Consider the following 18,793-nt stretch of genomic DNA (forward strand, 5'->3'; position numbering starts at 1 on the left):
TTTCGGCAGCAGGAAATGGAGTCAGGGTGACGTAAGGGTTGCCAGAGCCCAAGTCCCCATGACTGTTTTCTGTAAGTTTCATCTTTCCTGAGCGTCTCCGCTACCAGGCCACCATATGGATGTTGGCAGACCCGCGTATCAGGAATTCACATCTGATGGGGTAGCTTAAAATGACCCCTTTGGGCCCCACAACTGTGCAAAAACATCTTCCTGTAACGTACAAGACAGGAAGCTGTAGGGGGGAAAAAAAACACCTATCACAAGGCTCAAATTAGAAAAAAGACTCGGAAGGCATGGTGCCAGTGTATGAACAGAGTTGCGCTCAGACAGCACGGGTAATTTTTAAGTATACGGTTGAGTGGCACGAGGTATATCCGCATTATTGTGCAACAGTCACCACCATCCATCCCCAGACCTTCTTTATCTTGCAAAAACCAAACTCTGTGTCCATTAAACTGTAATTCCTCAGTTCCTACCCTCTGCACAACGGGCCCCGGAAACCCCCACTTTGTTCTCTGCCTTTATGAATTTGGGCTATTGTATTGGAATCATATAATGTGTATTCTTCTGTGGCAGCTCATTTCACTGAGTGTAAAGTCCTCAGCGTTCATCCATGTTGTAGCAGGTGTCAGAATTTCCTTTTTTTTTTTTTAGGGTTGACTAATACTCCATTGTACGTATATGTCGCATTTTGTTTATGCATTTGACCATTGGTGGGCACGTGGGTTGCCACCACCTTTTGACTCTTGTGAATAATGCTGTGAACTTGGACGTAAAAATACCTGTTGAAGTCCCTGCTGTTAAATTTTGGGGTGTATATGCCCAGAAGTGGAACTGTTGGATCATATGATAATTCTACGTTTACTGTTTTTTGAAGACCTATACTTTTTGGTATTTTGCAAAGTTTCCAGGCATGGCTTTGACAAGAGATCGGGGGAAAAGCCTTACTTGCACCCTCAGACTAGCTCCCAGGTTGAGGTCATGGTCAGGGTGTAGAGTATCTTAAAAGAGCCTAGATGGTAGGCCTGGATTAAATTCCACCGCTGCCACTCGCTGTGCTGTGTGACTATGGGTACATTGCTCAGTCCTTCAGAGTTTTGGTTTCCTCTTCGGTGAAATAAGGATAATAATACCTACCTTGCTGGTCTAAATGGGGGTGGAGATCCTGCCATGTAAAATGCTTGGCCCCTTAAATAACACAGAGTAAGCGCTTAATAAAAGGGCAGCTGTTGTTACTGTTGAGAGAGCAGCAGGACACAGCTAGAAAGTGTGCGTTCGAGAACCTGGCTCTTTCTTACCAGCAAAGTGGTCTTGATCAATCGTTTCTCTGTTTGTGTAAGGAAAAGAGATCATTTCCCCTGCTCCGGAGATGCTGGGTAAATCTGAAGTGTTGTTTTCCCTCAGTGTGAACTAATATTTACCGAGCATCCCCTGTGGGGAAGGAAGTCCGTCAAACAGCCAGCAGTCCAGAGGGTCCCGTCCACTGCACGATCGCAGGGCCTGAGACCAAGAGCAGAGCAGCCTAGACCAGAACACAGGCCTCCGCCCCCCAGCGCAAACCCCTTCCCCTCCCCCGAGCCTCTTCCCAAAGTCCAGAGCGGCTCAGGTACAATCCTCCTTATTTAAAAGCCTGGGAGGGGCGCCTGGGTGGCGCAGTCGGTTAAGCATCCGACTTCAGCCAGGTCACGATCTCACGGTCCGTGAGTTCGAGCCCCGCGTCGGGCTCTGGGCTGATGGCTCGGAGCCTGGAGCCTGTTTCCGATTCTGTGTCTCCCTCTCTCTCTGCCCCTCCCCCGTTCATGCTCTGTCTCTCTCTGTCCCAAAAATAAATAAAAAAAAAAAAAAAAACGTTGAAAAGCCTGGGAATAGCCCCGCTTGTTTCCTGTTCCTGGTTCCCTCCTATTCCTGCTGCGAGGCAGGTTAGCAGGAGTTTCTTCAAGCAGGGAGCTTTCAACTTGGTCCGGGACAAATGCAGGGATAATAGAATTCCTGAGGCTCTACTGGCTCCCCAGGCTGCCGTGTCCAAGTGCCACAAACTGGGCAGTGTATACAGTGGAAATATATTGTCTCAGTCAGTGGTAGACACTAGAATTCTACGACCAAGATGTCATTAGGGTTGGTTCCTTCTGAGGGCCGTCAGGAGACATCTGCTCTGTGCCTCTCCCCCCGCCCCGTTCTGGTAGCTTTCTGGCCATCTGACATCCCTCGGCTTGTCAGTACCTCGCCCCGATCTCAGCCTTATCTTCACAGGTCTTTCCCCCAGTGCGTGCATGTGTGTGTGTGTGTGTGTGTGTGTGTGTCTGCCTCTCCCCTTGTCATCGGATACCAGCCCTATTGGATTAGGGCCCGCCCTAATGACCTCATTTTAACTTGACTACATGGCAAGGACCCTGTTTCCAAATAAGGTCACATTCTGAGGGATGAGGGTTAGGACTTCAACACATAAATCTTGGATTCAAAGCCTAACAGCCCAAGTGCAGGGATTTACCATTTCACTGCTAGCTCTCCACAGCAAGCGACCGGATGACGGGTATGTGAACTTCTTGATGGGAACAACTGAAGGAGCCTGTGTGGAGATGCACGTCGCCGAGAAGGGCATCGTTCATTTTTTGAGAACGCCCCCACCTCGCCGCCCCAATCCCTAGAATACTCCAGGCTCTAGTCAACAAAAGCATCTCAGCTGGCTTTACCCGTCTCCAACCTGTTCGGCACGAATCCGCTGCTGGACTCCTGTTTTAATGTCACCAGACCTTCCATACAAAGTAGCTGGAATGTGCACACATCATCCTAAGGCATCGGCCACAGCAGAGTATGAATTCTGAATCAGAGGAGCCCTGGGCCCCGATGCAGACTTTTAAAGCCTTTCTTCTGAGTGCTGGCAGTTTGCAGTAGGCAGTAGGCAGTACTTCTGTGTGTGTGTCTGTCTCTCTCAGTCTCTCTCTCTCTCTCTCTCTCTGTCAACACTTAGCTCACAGTTCTGTGGTTGTCAGTCTCCCCCCACCAGCCTTGGAGCATCTTGAGAGTGGGTGTTAAGTGTTATTTGTCCCTTAACCAGCACCCAGTTCCCAGCATCACACAGAAGAGATTCAGTGTATCTTGGGTAAACGAAAGTAGGATTGCAGAGCCCCTCCCTGTCTCGTTGAGAGCCACGTTTCTGGCCTGGAAGGCCCGCCGGTCCTTTCTTAGTTCCCCTTGTTGGTAAAATCCAGGAGCTTCTGCAAGGTGAGCAAGGCAGAATGCGGCACACCAGGAACTCCAAAGAGTAAGTCCTGCCAAAGAACCGGGCTCAGCTGCTCCCCAAGCGCATCGCATGGTTCTCTTTGACTTGCCCATCATCCGGAACTGCCCGCTCGGTGCCTGGTATCTCCCATATGTGTGCGTTGGGGTGGGGAGGTACCCCTGCAACGACTCTCCACCCCACTGCCTGCCTTGCCAGTGATGGCCTCGTTTCTCCTCTTCAGAGCAAGACTGAGTCGTCTTCCCTTCCTGTACCTACGTCTTTACCTGTACTTTATTCTGGCACTTGCTCTATTATGGACTGAATTGTGCCGCCCCCCCCCCCCCCCCACCAATTCATATGTTCCAGCCCTAATCCCCAATGTGACTTTACTTGGATATAGGGCCTTTAAAGAGGTATTGAAGAGGGGCACCTGGCTGGCTCAGTCGGTCTAGCATGTGACTCTTGATCTCAGGGTCATGAGTTCAAGCCCCATTTTGGGCATGGAACCTATTCAAAAAAGGAAAAAAAAAAAAAAAAGCAGTAATGATTAGATGAGGTCACTGGGAGGTCAAGCTCTAATACAATAGCCACCAGATGGAGGCCTAATCCTGTGGGTCCGGTGTCCTTTACCAGAAAAGGAGACACCAGCGGTCTCTCTCTGTGCACAGAGGAAAGACCACGTGAGCACGGCCAGGAGGCACTCGCCCCTAAGCCGGGAAGAGAGCTCTCACCAGGAACCAACCGTGAGAACACCTTGATCTTGGACTCCCAGCCTCCAGAACTGTGAGCAAATAAATGTCTGCTGTTTAGCCCCCCGAGTCTTTGGAATTCTGGTATCGATGGGATTCCACTCTGCAGAGGTGTCTTCCTTCTCCTTTGCTAGGGTCTCCCCTGCCCACTGCCCAACTTGACCTGGCATTGCCTGGGTGCTGGAGGGCTCTGACCTGGGCCTCCTTCCCCTGTCACCCAGGTCCCGGGACTTCAGAAGACTCCCTCTACACACTGACACCGCCCAAATCCCTGTCCTTTGACCCGACTCCCCCCGGAGCCCAAATTGCCTACCCAGTTTCTCCATTTGGGCATTTGGTGCCAGGACTGTCCCGACTCATTTACCACTGCAGCGGACCTAGTAAATGCTGTAACATTCGTACAGCACGTCGTGGTAAACAGATGAGGTATACAGTTCCCAGGTAAAGGCAGCCGGCCCTGGCTGGGGCTGCCGTGGTTCTGGCTGCCCTGGGCCCCACCAGCTGCCCCAGGGGCCGAGAGGACCAAGCCCGCAGGCATGCCTGTAAGCCGTTCACAGCACACGAACGAATAGGCTGAGGCGCACGGGTGTGGAACAGGCATCTTCAAACATGGTCCGTCCCAAACGAATCTTTGTCCCCATCCCTTCGCATGCCCCGGCAGGGCTCCCATCCTCCGGCTGTTCAGGTTATAAACCCAACTCCTCTTTCCTCCACCTGCACCAGTCCCAGTAAATGCTGTTGGCCCCACCTTCAGAACACATCCGAGGGGACGCCTCCCCACTTCGCCTGCCAACCCCTACCCAGGCCCTGCGGGTAGGAGTTGGCACAAGAAGCCCTGAGGAGGGCGAGCCTGAGAGACAGAAGTCTGGGGCGGCCGGAGTGCAGAGGCGGGAGTGGAGACCCCGGGGCTGGACCCTGCCGGGCCTCGTTGGGTCGTATCAGGGAGTTTGGATCTGATCTCGACAGGAGTGGGAAGGTTCTTATTGACGGGTTTACTTCTCCCGGCCCTTTCTCATTTCTGCTTGCCCTTTCCTCCTGCAGGGTAACAGGAGGCGGGAAGTGTGGTATCACAGAGCAGGTGCAGGACTGAGGGGCAAGGGATCTGACGCTGCTTTACCGCCCATGATGTGATCTTGTTTCTCCTCTGTTAAGTGGGGCAAACCTCTGCGTTACCAAGCTGTCGGGGTGCCAAGTGACTCAGAGGACATAACAATGACCACTGACACGTTTACTGAGCACCTACCATACACCAAAGACTGGCTGAATGCTTCAGTTGTATGAAAACGATGAGGTCGGCCCGTTTTATGGGTGAGGAAGCTGCCGTAGAGAGGACAGAACTCCTCCAGAGTCCCTGAGCTGATACGTGGCAGAGCCGGGTGGCATTCACAGACAGGCGGGCTGGCTCTCAAGGCTGTGCTCCCAACGCCTAGGCTGTGCTGCCTCTCCTATCCTTTGCAGACCCCACCCAGGGTTTGGGAGAACAGAAAATAAAAAGTATCACTCTGGTACAGAGTGCTTAGATTAATAACGCAGACACGCGAAAGCAAAGCCCATCTACCCACCGCAAATAGAGAAAATACTTCTTCTGGGTTCTTCCCTGTGGTTGTCTTAGGTAATAAAATTGATGGCTCTGGGATAATAACCATTAAGGGATTCCGTGAGCTGTGCTACTGGCCTTGAGAACTAAAAATCAGATTATTACCCTTATTCCTTCTCTGCCCGTGCTCACAGCACCTCTAATGCAACATTCAGACAAACCACCACTGATGATTCTGTGCCCGGGTAGCGCCCCATGTCATCAAGTTCAGTGAGAAACCCATCACCTGATAAGTGCACAGAGATAGTCCTGCTAACACATCACTCATTTTCTTAGTCATTTAAGAATTAAAGTTGATCATGTTTTGAGACTAGATTCCCCACTAACTGACTAGTACCATTCACTGTATATTAAGCACATTCGGCCCAGGGCAGAATCCCAGGGCTCAGAGAAAGGTCTACAGGGCGTGGGGGTGGGGGGAGTGGACAGGGGGAGTCCCAAAAAGTCCTGCAGAGCCAAAGGATCTGCCCCAAAGGCCTGGGGACTGGGTGACAGACACTGCCCTTAGCAGAGGAAATGGTCACCAGGGGGAGGCCTGGCTCACGGGGCAGCTGAGGTGCACGTGTTTCCACAGGCATTCATGTGCATGGCGTCAGCTGCCCTACACGTGGGGGATGACTTCTGTGCCTGGAATGGCTTCTGTCCAAATGGCTTTCTTTCTCCCATCATCAGGGTTTAGAGAATGGCATTACTGCAACTTCTCCCAGACCAAGGAAAGGTCCAGAACATTCCCATCCACATTCCAGCCGGCAGGGAGGCAGGGGGAGAGAGTAGGGGCGTGGCACTTCCCGCTAAGGGCAGGACCCACATTTTTATCCTCCGGTAAAGATGAGGCAGGAATCGTACTGTATCCCCAGTGCCTAGTGCACAGTAACTGTTTAGAAATAGTTGTTGCCTCATTGATAGGACTACACTGAACACACCTCGAGCTTAGGTGGGATTCAAAGAAGAAAGACATTTTCGCCTAGCGGCAACCATCAGGCCACGGACCGATGGTTTCACCCTGAATTATGTCACTGCGTCCTGTTAACTCTGTCTTCACTGTGAATCCCGATCCAGCCGCTTCCTAACGGCGCCACTGCCCAGTGTCCACGGAAGCCAGAGACCCTTCAAAAGCGCGAACCAGTGTCATCGCTTCTGGTCCTGCTGCAGCCCGTCTGTGGACCCATTTCTCGTGGGGCCCAAGTCCACCTTGTGCTTTGCACTGGAGCCACGCTTACCCTTCTCTCCTGGGGACATGCCCGGCCCCTTCCTGACACTGGAACAGGTTTCCCCACTGCCATTGTCATTCTGATCTCAACTAAGACGCCATCTCAGAGGTGGCCCTGGGGAGGCGACCAGCTATCGGCACCCGGTCACCTCTCCTACATCACCTTACAGCACTTGGTAGTACTTGAACTTGTCCCCCCTTCCCCAGTAAATAATGCAGACCTAATGCCCCTGAGGCAGATTCCAGGCGTCACTGCCTGAGAACAATATAGAAACATTTTTGTGAGAGACTGGCTCCTCGAATCTGAAAGCAACACTAACATATCCTTTGAAAACTTGGGGTTCCATATCCCAGAGCCTACAACTGTGGCGGGGATGGGCTGGGGCTGAGGTCAGTGGCCCAGAACGGCTTCCTTCCAACAGTATTACGCCTCCATCTTTTAAGCCCCTCAATCGTTGCTCGTTCTGTGTGCCTGAAAACACGTATGCAGCAACAGAAAATGCTCAGTTTTACCTGCCACTCAGTGACCTACAGATTCCTGGAGCCCCAGAAGGGGCTATCGGCATCAGTCAGGGTTCAAGCAGAGAAACAGAACTGGTGGGGGATATGGATTAGGATTACCGCAAGCAACTGCCTCATGCAAGTGTGAGACCCAGGGCGCAAGCCTCCGAGAAGGGCAGGCCGGCCCAGGCAGAGCTGAAGCTGTGTCCACAGGTGGAATTTCTTCCTCAGGGAAGCCTGGGTTCTGCCCTTACGGCCTTCCACCGACCGGAGGAGGCCCTCCCAGGTTATCTAGGATAATCTCCCTGGCTAAAAGCCACCTGATGATAGACTTTATTGTGTCTCCAAAATACCTAGGTCAGCGCTCGTGAATAAATGGGGACTAGATCCTAGCCGGGCTGACACGTGAGCATGACCATCTCAGAAAGGCGGGTTCCCGGTTTCCCAAAAGACAGACACATTCCCAACGACCTCAGGAAACAATAGAAACAATACTGCCTACTTCCTCAGTCTCTGTAGCTAACAGCTCAGTGGCAGCAGTAATTAGAACTTGATTTCATAATTATTATTTGTTCACCCAGGGTTGGTTGCTTAGATACAAAGCAATTCATTTTGAGCCAGATTTTCCTTAAGACGCCCCGCAGATATTATAATGTTCCAGAGCCTATTCAGTAATAACAAGTAATGGCTCTCAAACTTAACACATTTCTGCTCGAAACAATATGTGCTGTTTGACTGTTACCAACCACTTGCATAGTAGTTAGTAAGTAACTGGTGGGCCTCATGCTACTCACAGGATAGTAATCCACATTTCAGGCAGGATTTATTCCACAGTTCTCCAGCAGCATTTATTTTGAGGCCTTTGGGGTAGTCATATTAAATTCCACCCCCACCCTACGCCTGGATACAAAAGAATTTAATGTCTATTGTAAAAAAAAAAAAAATGTGGATAATACAGAAAGAGGTGAACAAGAAAACAATCACCCTAACCTGCCCCCCAAGAATAATTATTAGTAGTATTTTGATGCATATTCTTTCATATATATGTATATATAAGATCAATAAAGTCACACTATTCATGCATCCTATTTTTTTAACATTATTTGGTGATCCAGGTAATTAAGTTATTAATGACTCTTCTAATGATTTCATCTAATGATGTACCATTCCCTCAACGTTGGACATTTACTTTGTTTCCCGTTGTTAATACTAGGATACAATCTTACCACTAGAAGAGGAGTAAGTCCTGGAGACCTAATGGACAACATGGTGATTATAGTCAACAATACTGTATTATAAACCTCAGAGTTCCCGGGAGAGTTCACCTCAACTGTTCTCACCACAAAAAAGAGATAATTAGGAGGCATGGTAAAGCCACTACTGTAGTCATCACACTGCAGTATAGAAATGTATCAAATGAACAGCTAACTACCTGACAGTTACAAATTTACACAGTGTCCTATGTCAATTATATCTCAAAAAAAAAAAAAAAAAAAAAAAAAAAAAGAATACCAGGATGGACATCTTCATGTTAGTTTTTGCACACATTTATGAGTAGTGCCTTCGTATTTGTTCTTAGAAGCGAAATTATAGGAAGAAAGAGTATGAAATATACAAGGCTCTTGATACGTATCAACGAATTCTTTTCCAGGTGGTTAGATGACTTTCGAAAGTTTCTCATAATATTTGACAACATTTATAACCCATCATTTGAAAAGTAGAAAGGTCAATAGAATTATTTCCTAAAGAGCTTATGAACTATTTAGTATGTTTACCCTGAAACAGAAGTAATTGTTTATTTCCTTAAAATAATTTCTCTATTATTGACAATACAACCCCAAATTTGCATCGCTTCTCTTTATGAGCCTTAAATGTGTGGCCCGGACACTGGCTTTCCCTAATGGCTTTCATCTGCCTTTCCGAGTGATATCAAGTGCCAGCATGCTGTCCCTTGGCCTTATCAGTGACAGGGTCTTCAGAAGGAACAAGCACGTGAACGCTAAGTCATTGTGGGCGAGGGACAGGTCCCCTCAGCCAGCAGTTGATTACCTTCTTCCCCTGCTTCTGTCCCATCGATAACTGCTCAGGAAGAGTCCTTGAGCTCTAATTAGGATCCATCTGTCTCCCTGCTCTGTCACAGCACCCTGTAAGGATTGCCAGGCGATAATGAAGGTTCTTTTACTAAAAGACCCTAAGGAGGATGACTGTGGCCAAGATCCATATATCAGGGTAAGTGCCTGAGGCTCCTGGTCCCGCGAGGCCTAACAATGTCTTACTACGAGGGTGAGGGGTGGTGGTGGGGTATCTGCTAACCCTCTACGGGGCCGACACCAAGTAAGTCGTGACTGTGACCCTTTCCTTATTTTCCACACAACCCTGGCCAATGCAGAACTATATTCTTGTATTTGCAGGAACTAGGATTATATGGACTTGAAGCCACTCTGATCCCTGTTTTATCATTTGAGTTTTTGTCTCTTTCCAGTTTTTCTGAGAAGGTAAGGTCTGTCAGTGTCCGAGTACCATAATTTCTGAGTCTCTGTAGAATCGTTGCCCACCCAAACCGGAAGGATTTCTTCACCATCCCCTCATTTCACTAGCAAACTTGAAACAGGGGTGGCCCAGCCTCACCTGGCCCCAGGGGAGATGGCTCTTGGACCGCCCGTGAGTCCCCACCAGCTCCCCCAGAAAGCCTCCCTGTCCCAGAGGTGGGGTCTGTGGGGGCCGGGAGAGCAGGTTGCAGGGGGCTCTCAGCAGTGGGGCCCTTCCAGTGTGCCCTCCCACTCACCTGCCCGCCCTGACCACGCGCCGCATGGGTGTTACCATCCCATTTTAGAGCCAGGCCCCAGGTTGGGCCACTCAGCCGAGGCCCCAGCAAGTAAGAAGGCTGCTGCGCAGGGCGTCCACTCTGCTGCCGGTGATGCCATTGTAGATCCTGCTGGACAAAGCCTCAGGAAAGACTCGCAAACATTTCAGATCAAAGACTCAGTGCTCAGGCCACCTCATCAGTGTGCAACCGGCCTCAGGGGCGGAGCGCCTTCGGGGCGCCTCCCCCGGAGCTCCTTTCTGGACACGCGGGCCCACAGCCAGGGTGGTTCCATGGGACTGGGGTGCCCAGCCCTGCTCCCGGGCCCCACACCTGTGTGAGCGCCAGGGTCACCCCTCCTGCTGTGCACAGCACAACCCTGCCAGCAGCTCTGTACAGAAGCATGTTTCTTCCTTTTGATTTGGGCCGAATACTGCATTATTCATTCAGTAATTTACCCGGCAGACATCCATCTGGCATCTGTTCCGTCCAAGGCACTGGGCTGAGTGCTGAGGGAACCATGTAGGCGGGGCCCCAAGAGGCACGCCCTTCCATAAGCAGCCCTGAAAGGCACCAAAGACCTCATCGCTTGAGATCACGTCTTAGACTCGTGCTCATACAGATACCAGAGTTTCCACACAGTCATCTCCCATCTCCACCAGCCAGCGTGCTCCCTGGGGGCCTTCCGGAGCCCTCATGAAGAACCCTACAGAACGAGGAGGGGCACGGGCATGTCCTTGAGCCCTGGCCCTGCCACTCACGTTGGGCCAGCTCCTTAGGCTTTGTCTTCATCTATGAGATGACAATAACCCCACCCATCTCACATGGTACTTTCACAGATTTTAGGGAGACACTAGGTAAAAACGGCAATGTTGAGTAGATTTTATCATATTATCTTTGAAAATCAGTGCTTCGGCATGGAGATTGCCCCTTGAAGATTCCAGTTTTATTACAGACGCAGGTCCAATCTTCCCTCCTGCCTGCACCCCACCCAAGCCCAGGCTGGGTCAGATTGTCCCTCTCTGCACCTGTCATACCTGCCACCCTACAGTCCTCTTTCCTGTCCCTCCCCTAGACCGTGAGCTGCTCAAGGGAAATGCCATGAACAGTGAATTCACCTGCATTCGCCTGAGTGCATGAATGGTGAATTCACATGAATGGTGCACAGTTCCAGGCATTTAGTAAGCTTCCAATAGGTGCTGAGTGGACCGGTGGGTGGGTGGATGGATGGATGGATGGATGGAATTTATTCTTGTAAAACATTGGAATTCTGGGAAATGTTGAACTTGATCTTTATGTAAAACGCCTTTGTTACTGTTTGGTGTGCAGCTGTCTCATCCTGAAGGCTATGGGGGCCTCATTTTTACCAGCCCCAGAGCAGTGGAAGCAGTGGAACTGTGTTTGGAGAAAGACAATAAAACTGAAGGTAAGTGGGGGTGGGGGGAGGGCGGGTACCTGGGTGGTTCGGTCAGTTAAGCACCTGACTCTTGATTTTGGCTCAGGTCGTGGGATCAAGTCCTGCATGGGCCTCCAGCGCTGAGTGTGGAGTCTGCTTAGGATTCTCTCTCTCCTTCTCTGTCCCCCCTCCCCTGCTAGCATTCTCACTCTCAAAAAAAAAAAAAAAAAAAAAAACAAAAAAAAAAAAAAAAAACCCAAAACCTGAAGGTAGGGGAGACACTGTTGTGAATTCCACTGGAATTTACTCCGATTCTTCCCACTGGGGATATCAGATTCCAGAAATAGCTGCCCTTCAGGTTGGAAAAATCTCAGTGACTTTTAGTTCAAAAAAGTATTCAGGTACCAAGTCACTTCACGTTCGTGTAAACTTTGGAGGAAGCAGAAAATGACCTTTCTCCTTATAAGCTGACTCTTCATGTCCCACACAAAGTGACACATTAACCCGGTAGCCTTCTACCACTACGCCTAGTGGTGCCGTGTCACAGATACTGCTTTGGGACACAGGTGACAGGGCTGGCTCCTGAAGTCCCCAGTCCCTGGGTAGTTCACCTGCCAGGTGATCCTCTCTGTCCTCAGCATATACTGGTTGCAGTCTCTTTCCTCAAGGGGATGATGAAAAGACCCAACAACTTTGAGAAAATGGTCCGTGCACTTAATGACAGGACCATCCCTTAAACCCTTCTTCCTACCTCCTTCTCTCGCCATCAGAACATGTGAACAGGGCCCAGGTTTCAAACTGAACAGCCACGTTAGTCTTTGCAGTCAGACCACTTTGTGGCTAACATTTATGGAGTGCCTAATGTGTACCAGGCCCTGTTAAATACTTTCCGTTTGTTACCTCATTTATCACTAGACTGCTGGCCAGAGGCATATGTACGGTGGTCCTGTTTTACAGATGACAAAGCTGAGGCTGGGGAAGCGCTTGTCCAAGGCCATGGAACCAGTCGGTGCACAGCCAGGCTTCAGACCCAGGCGTGACCAGCCCTAGTTATTCTAAGCAGTGGAGGCAGCAGTCAGGGGTCATTACAGAATGGCTTTGCGGCAGGTTAGGCCTGGGTTCAGATGGCCACTCTGACCTTGGCGAGTTCCTTGACCTCACTGAGCCTTGCTTTCCTTGTCTGTAAAGTGGGCATAATAAATAATCCTTCCATCCCAGGATCATCACTTCTTTTTTTTTTTAATTTTTTAACGTTTTGTTTTTATTTTTTGAGAGACAGAGAGAGAGAGAGCATGAGCAGGGGAGGGGCAGAGAGAGAGGGAGACACAGAATCCAAAGTAGGCTCCAGGCTCCAAGCTGTCTGCACAGAGCTTGATGCGGGGTTTGAACCCATGAATGCAAGATCATGACCTGAGCTGAAGTCAAATGCTCAACTGACTGAGCCACCCAGGTGCCCCCAGGATCATCACTTCTAACTACTAGCTAGCTAAACTTACCAAGTGCCTTCTCTGTGCCAGACCCCATACTAAATGCTTTACCCCGGAGGTAGATATGACTCACCAGAGCTTGAAGAGCAGAGGGTGTGAAACTTGCCAAGACCACAGGGTCTGTAAGTTGTAGACTGGTGATTCCAGCTACCAGTCTGAGTCCCAAAAAGAAGCATTCAGGATGTTCCCTGGCACATGGCAGGCTAGTGGGGAATAAGTGGCAGTGGTGAATGGTTATTGTCTCTCTACAGTTAATTAGGCTTCCGTTATAAGCTAAAAAATCACCTTCTTGATGGTGTATACACATTCACCTCCTGCTAAAGAGAAATATCAGCTACGAGGCTCGGAGAATGGTTTGCTCACATGCGATAGGTAATTTTCAGATAAACATTATTTACATGGGTCGGGGAGGAAAGAAGGTGAAACTCAATCTCCGGTTACTTTTTCAAAAGAAATTACCCCCAGGGCACCTGGCCAGCTCAGTCGGTAGAGCATCCAACAGCCCCATGCTGGGTGTAGAGATTACTTAAAAAAAATAAAAATCTTTAAAAAGAGGTAAATAAAAGAAAAGGAGATTTCCAATGGGAGTGCAAAGGGTTGTGTCACACTTAAATATAAGGGAGAGTTCTGCTCATAACTGGATTCTAAGAAGGGAGAGCGCATATTTCCTTGTCTTCTAAAAAAAGTGTTCAATACTGAACACTGCTCAATATTGAACCCCCAGTGGCCTGATGTATTCGTACAACCCATTTTCTCTTTGTAGTTCTTTAATCCACATTTAGAGATGTTTCTTTTTGTCGTAAAATGGTAGTGTTCTCCATTAAAGTGTGTCTGCTATGAACTTGAAATTTATTATCTTTCTTTGACCTAATGGAAACATGAGTCCTCTCCTCGGAGATCACAGCTTCTTGACTGCTTCTAGATTTATGTCCCAAATAAAACCAGTTGGATTGCTTTATTAGATATTAAGTTGCCACCTTTCAATGACCAGTGACTTTTTCTTTAAAAGTCTAAATTTTTAGGGGCTGGTTCATTCAGAAGAGCATGCGACTCTTGATCTCAAGGTCATGAGTTTGAGCCCCAAGTTGGGTGTAGATGTGACTAAAAAAAATTTTTTTTATTAAGTCTAGATTTTTACATTAAAAATTTTTTTTATTAGAGATAAAAAGAGAGAATCTGTGAGTAAGGGAGAAGAAGGAGGGAAAGAGAGCATCCCACGACCCTGGGATCATGACCTGAGCCAAAATCAAGAGTCAGACACCCAACCTACCCAGCTATCCAGGCACCCCTAGATTTTAAATTTTTAATGTCACCCTTCAAATCAATTCTTCGAGTCATATTTGTTCTCTGGTACACACTAAAAATGCTTCTAGTGCCAACTGTGGAAACGAGTTAATATTTTACTCACGGCATACTGAAACATTTACCAAGGTGATTTTTAAAAATTTGCCTGCTGAATACGAACAGAATAAAAATGGAATTTTAGTTTGAGGTGCTTCTCTTTATATTTGGTCATTAATAGTTTGCCTTGTTCACAGGCGTCTTAGGATGAACAGGCAGCCTCGGGCAACAGTGCAAATGGCCACCATGATATCTGCAACTCACATATCATTCCATGTTTTACAGTCTGGAAACACTCTCTGAAAGAAAAGTGGAATGCTAAGTCAGTGTACGTGGTTGGAAGTGCTACCTCTTCTCTAGGTAAGCAATCTAGGTAAAGGTAAAACGCCACAGAATTATTGCGATATTATGTATTTGTTGGTCTTTGTCCCAGTACCTGGCACAAAGCTCCTTGAGGAGGTTTTAACCCTTGGTATTTGCTAAGTGATAAGAAAGATGAAGTTATTCATAACAGACCTCTTTCAGTTACACCTGAGTTTATATTAATGAGGTGGCTTTTGGAAAACTGCAAAGGATGGGGGGGGCTGGTTGCCAGGGGAACCAACCTTGGGATTAGAGAGGGTGGTCTCCTGTCTCCCCCACCTCCAAGGAGGAGAGTGGGGCTGGAGGTTGAGTTAATCATCAGCGACCAGTGATGTAATTCATCGTGCCTGTGTAATGAAACCTTCATAAAACCCAAAAGGATGGTGCCCCAGACAGGTGCTGGGAGGGTGGTGCACCTGGAGGGGGTGTGGAAGCACTCTGCACCCGCCCCCCTTGCTCTGCGCATCTCTTCCATTTGTGTCCTTTGAAATATCCTTTGTAATAAGTAGGCAATAGTTAGCAAACCATTTGCCTGAGTTCTGTGAGCAAATGATCCAACCCAACCCACATTCGCTAACCAGAGTACCAAAGCATGACTATGGTAGTAGCAGAGAGTACAGGAGAGAAAACCAAGGGTTTTTCATTCCGCAATGACTTAGCCTTGTTTATTTAAAAAAACAAAAACAAAAACAAAAACAAAAAAAACACAAAAAAACACTGTAGTTCAAAATACGATTTTTTGCTTATTAAATTTACAAATAACTAGTTAAGTATAGAATGCCGCTGGTAAGGGTACAGTGAAACAAATATATTCAAATATTGCTAAGTAGCATTAAGAATTGGTTCATATGTTTTCAGAAATACTTGATCAGTATGTATCAAAAGCTCTATTACACTGGCACCTGGCTGGCTCAGTAGGTAGAGCATGGGACACTTGATCTCAGGGTTGTAAGTTCAAGCCCCATGTTGGGCATAGAGCTTACTTAAAAAAAATGAAGTAAAATGTTTTTTTTTTCCACTTATTAAATATTTATTCAATGTAGTTCTTAAGTTCTATTACAATGGAAATTTTGAATTTTTCATTGGTGCCTAAGTTATTGGCTTAAGAGGCATGGTACCCTGGCTCCAGAAAACTCTGACTAGGCTTATGTAGTGGGTCCAGGGCAGGACCCTATAAACTCACACAGCGTTCTACATTGGGTTTGTCCCCATATTGAAATTCATTTTTTTTTCAATTAAACTAAATTTCTTTTTTTTAATTTAAACCCAAGTTACTTAACATACAATGCAATTTTTTCAGGAATAGAATTTAGTGATTTATCACTTACATATAACACCCAGTGCTCATCCCAGCAAGTTTAATGCCCATCACCTATTTAGCCCATCCCCCCACCCATAAAATAAAATCTTTAAAAAATAAGAAAAAATTTTAAAAGCTCTATTACAAGGTTTGTACCCTTTGGCCCACTAATCCCTTTTCTGATAAATCTAGACAAAGGTAATAATCCAAAATAGGGGAAATTAAGTGTTTTTATTATTATTATTATTTTTTTTAATGTTTATTTTTGACGGAGAGAGAGACAGAGCATGAGTGTGGGAGGGGCAGAGAGAGAGGGAGACACAGAATCTGAAGCAGGCTCCAGGCTCCGAGCTGTCAGCACGGAAACCAACGCGGAGCTCGAACTCATGAGCTGTGAGATCATGACCTGAGCTGAAGTCGGACGCTCAACCGACTGAGCCACCCAGGTACCCTTGAAGTGGTTTTGATGTGAGACTATATCCTAGCATTAGTTATAGTCATGAAAAAAGGAAAGCCCCCAATAGGGAAACAGTAATCATCTATGTGATGATTATGTAGCTTCTTCTTTTACATACTTTTTATTTGGAAGGAAATTTATAGAAAACTTACAATACAAAGAACTCAGTCTTTCCTGGACTCCTGGAGAGTAAGTTGCCAACATGATGCCCCCATCGCCTGCAAATATTTGAGTGTAGATTCCCCACAAAGACATTTCTATAGCCACAACCATCAAATTTAAGAAATCCACACACATATATTGGTACCTCCTAATTCTCACTAACATCTCTCATAGCTGAAGGGTTAAGTTCAGAATCACGTCATACATCTCGTCAGGTCTTGTTAGTTTCCTGCAGGTTGAAACGATGCCTCCATCTGTCTTTGGCTTTGTGACCTTGACACTTTCAGAGTACAGACCATTTGTTTTGTAGACGGTCCCCCAATTCAGGTTTGTCTGATATTTTTCTCATCATTACATTCATTCAGGTTATATATGTCTGGCAGGAATATCACAAGCAATGCTGTTTTTCTCCTTGACGCTTACCCATCATTCCAATTTGCTCTCTTACTGGGAATGTCCTTTGTCATCCCTTGATTTAGGTGATGTGAGGCTTCTCCACTGTGAAGCTACTGTTTTTCCCCTTGAAATTAATAAGTGCTTTGTGGGGAGGTACTTTGAGAATATATGATAATGTATTCTTTCTTTTTTTCTTGAGTAGTCTCTACACCCAATGTGGGGCTTGGGCTCACAACTCCAAGATGAAGAGCCACATGTTGTACCTATTGAGCCGGTCAGGTGCCCCTGATTAATTGTCATCACACTGTCAATGTATTCAATTACTTATTTATATCAGTATGGATTCGTGGTTTCCTCGTTTAAAGATTACAAGCCATTACTAAGTCTATTTATTTTATTGCTCAAATTATCCCTGATGTGGCCATTGGGAACCCCTTTAAGGTGACTTCTGTGTCCTTTTGGCATGTCCCATCATTCTCTGAGTACTTCCTCCTTTGCTGGTGCAAAAGGATGTTCCCGGTATGTTCTGTCTTTCCTGTCACAGCCCTGAAATCAAGCATTTTCCCTAAGAACCAGGGTTCCTATCAGCGGAGAGGGGTATTTAGCAGCCGTCATGTGGCTGCTCGGTGTATTCATCACCCTTGGACTTCACTGCTCACAGTCATTTTCAGCACACAGAGACAGGGAATACATAATTTTACACACACACACACCCCAGTGTTCACATATCCTCATTTATAGTGGAAACCATGCGTTTATTCCACCACCTCCAATTACAGTCCGACACCACGGGGCTTATTCTGGGTCTTTCACTTTTATATTTGTGGCCCCCATCTCTGACAGGGAGAAACCTCATACATTTACCTATTTGACCAGTGTCCCTGTAAGGAATCAGTCTCCCCTGGCCCCACCCTCACAGGGTTTCTGGCCTCACATCGGTCACTCCTCCACAATGACACTCCCGTTACTCTGCCCCACCTGAGGGCCTTCGGACCGAAACGTTCAAAAGGAGGGGGGGGGGGGGGGGAGCAGAGAGGCTAGGGGGTCTTTTTAAATGATTTTGAAGGATTTTTATAGCATAGGAAAGATACAATATATAACACTAAGGAAAAAGCAGGAGGCAATACAGATAGATATCTGATATAATTTCACTTTAATCAAAAAATGCAGGGACTGTACTATACCAGAGAGTCCTCTCTATCCTCCAAGGAGCCTGAAAGGAGCAGGGCCTCACGGAGATACTTGCCGGAGTATGTAATGTTCGTAACCAAATCAGTCACAACAGGCAAAAGGTGGGAACAACCCAAATATCCACTGACAGATAAATGGAGAGATAAAATGTGGCATATGCAGGCCACAGAACATCATGCAGACATAAAAAGCAAGGAAGGGTGCCTGGGTGGTTCTGTTGGTTAAATGTCTGGCATTGGCTCAGGTTGTGATCATGGTTCATGAGTTTGAGCCCCACACTGTGGCTTTGGGTCCTCTGTCTCCCTCTCTTCCTGCCACTCTCTTTTTCGAGCTCTCTCTCTCTCTCTCTCTCTCTCTCAAAAATAAACATTAAAAAAAAAAAAAAAAAAAAGGAAGGAAACTCTGACATCTGCTACAATATGGAAGAACCTTGAAAACATTGCACTAAGTGAAATGAGCCAGATGCAAAAAGATAATGATGCCGTATGATTCCACTTATATGAGGCTCATAGAGCAGTCAAACTCAAACAGACCAAAGGTACAGTAGAGGTTTGCAAGGCCTGAGTCAGGGGAAGTAGGAAATTATTGTTTAATTTGGTGTAGAGTTTCTATTTGGGAGG

The 18,793-nt window shown here is 47.2% G+C and overlaps 1 protein-coding gene across 8 annotated transcripts in view; it reads left to right on the forward strand.

The window, feature by feature from the left end:
• The window catches only part of UROS (uroporphyrinogen III synthase), a 35,498-nt gene that overhangs the window by 1,030 nt on the left and 15,675 nt on the right, over positions 1-18,793 (forward strand). For 2 of the 8 annotated variants that reach the window (XM_078434957.2, XM_078434950.1), the window contains exons 2-8: positions 3,854-4,003; positions 4,191-4,581; positions 5,011-5,277; positions 9,418-9,506; positions 9,689-9,772; positions 11,410-11,506; positions 14,590-14,664. In XM_078434957.2, the coding sequence (XP_078291083.1) occupies positions 5,247-5,277; positions 9,418-9,506; positions 9,689-9,772; positions 11,410-11,506; positions 14,590-14,664 (376 nt within the window). In that variant the 5' untranslated portion in view covers positions 3,854-4,003; positions 4,191-4,581; positions 5,011-5,246. The other 6 variants (XM_078434953.1, XM_078434951.1, XM_078434952.1 and 3 more) reach the window with 6 other exon arrangements.

This window comes from Panthera onca, chromosome D2, assembly GCF_046562875.1.
Source record: "Panthera onca isolate mPanOnc1 chromosome D2, mPanOnc1 haplotype 2, whole genome shotgun sequence".
Classification (NCBI taxonomy): Eukaryota; Metazoa; Chordata; class Mammalia; order Carnivora; family Felidae; genus Panthera; species Panthera onca.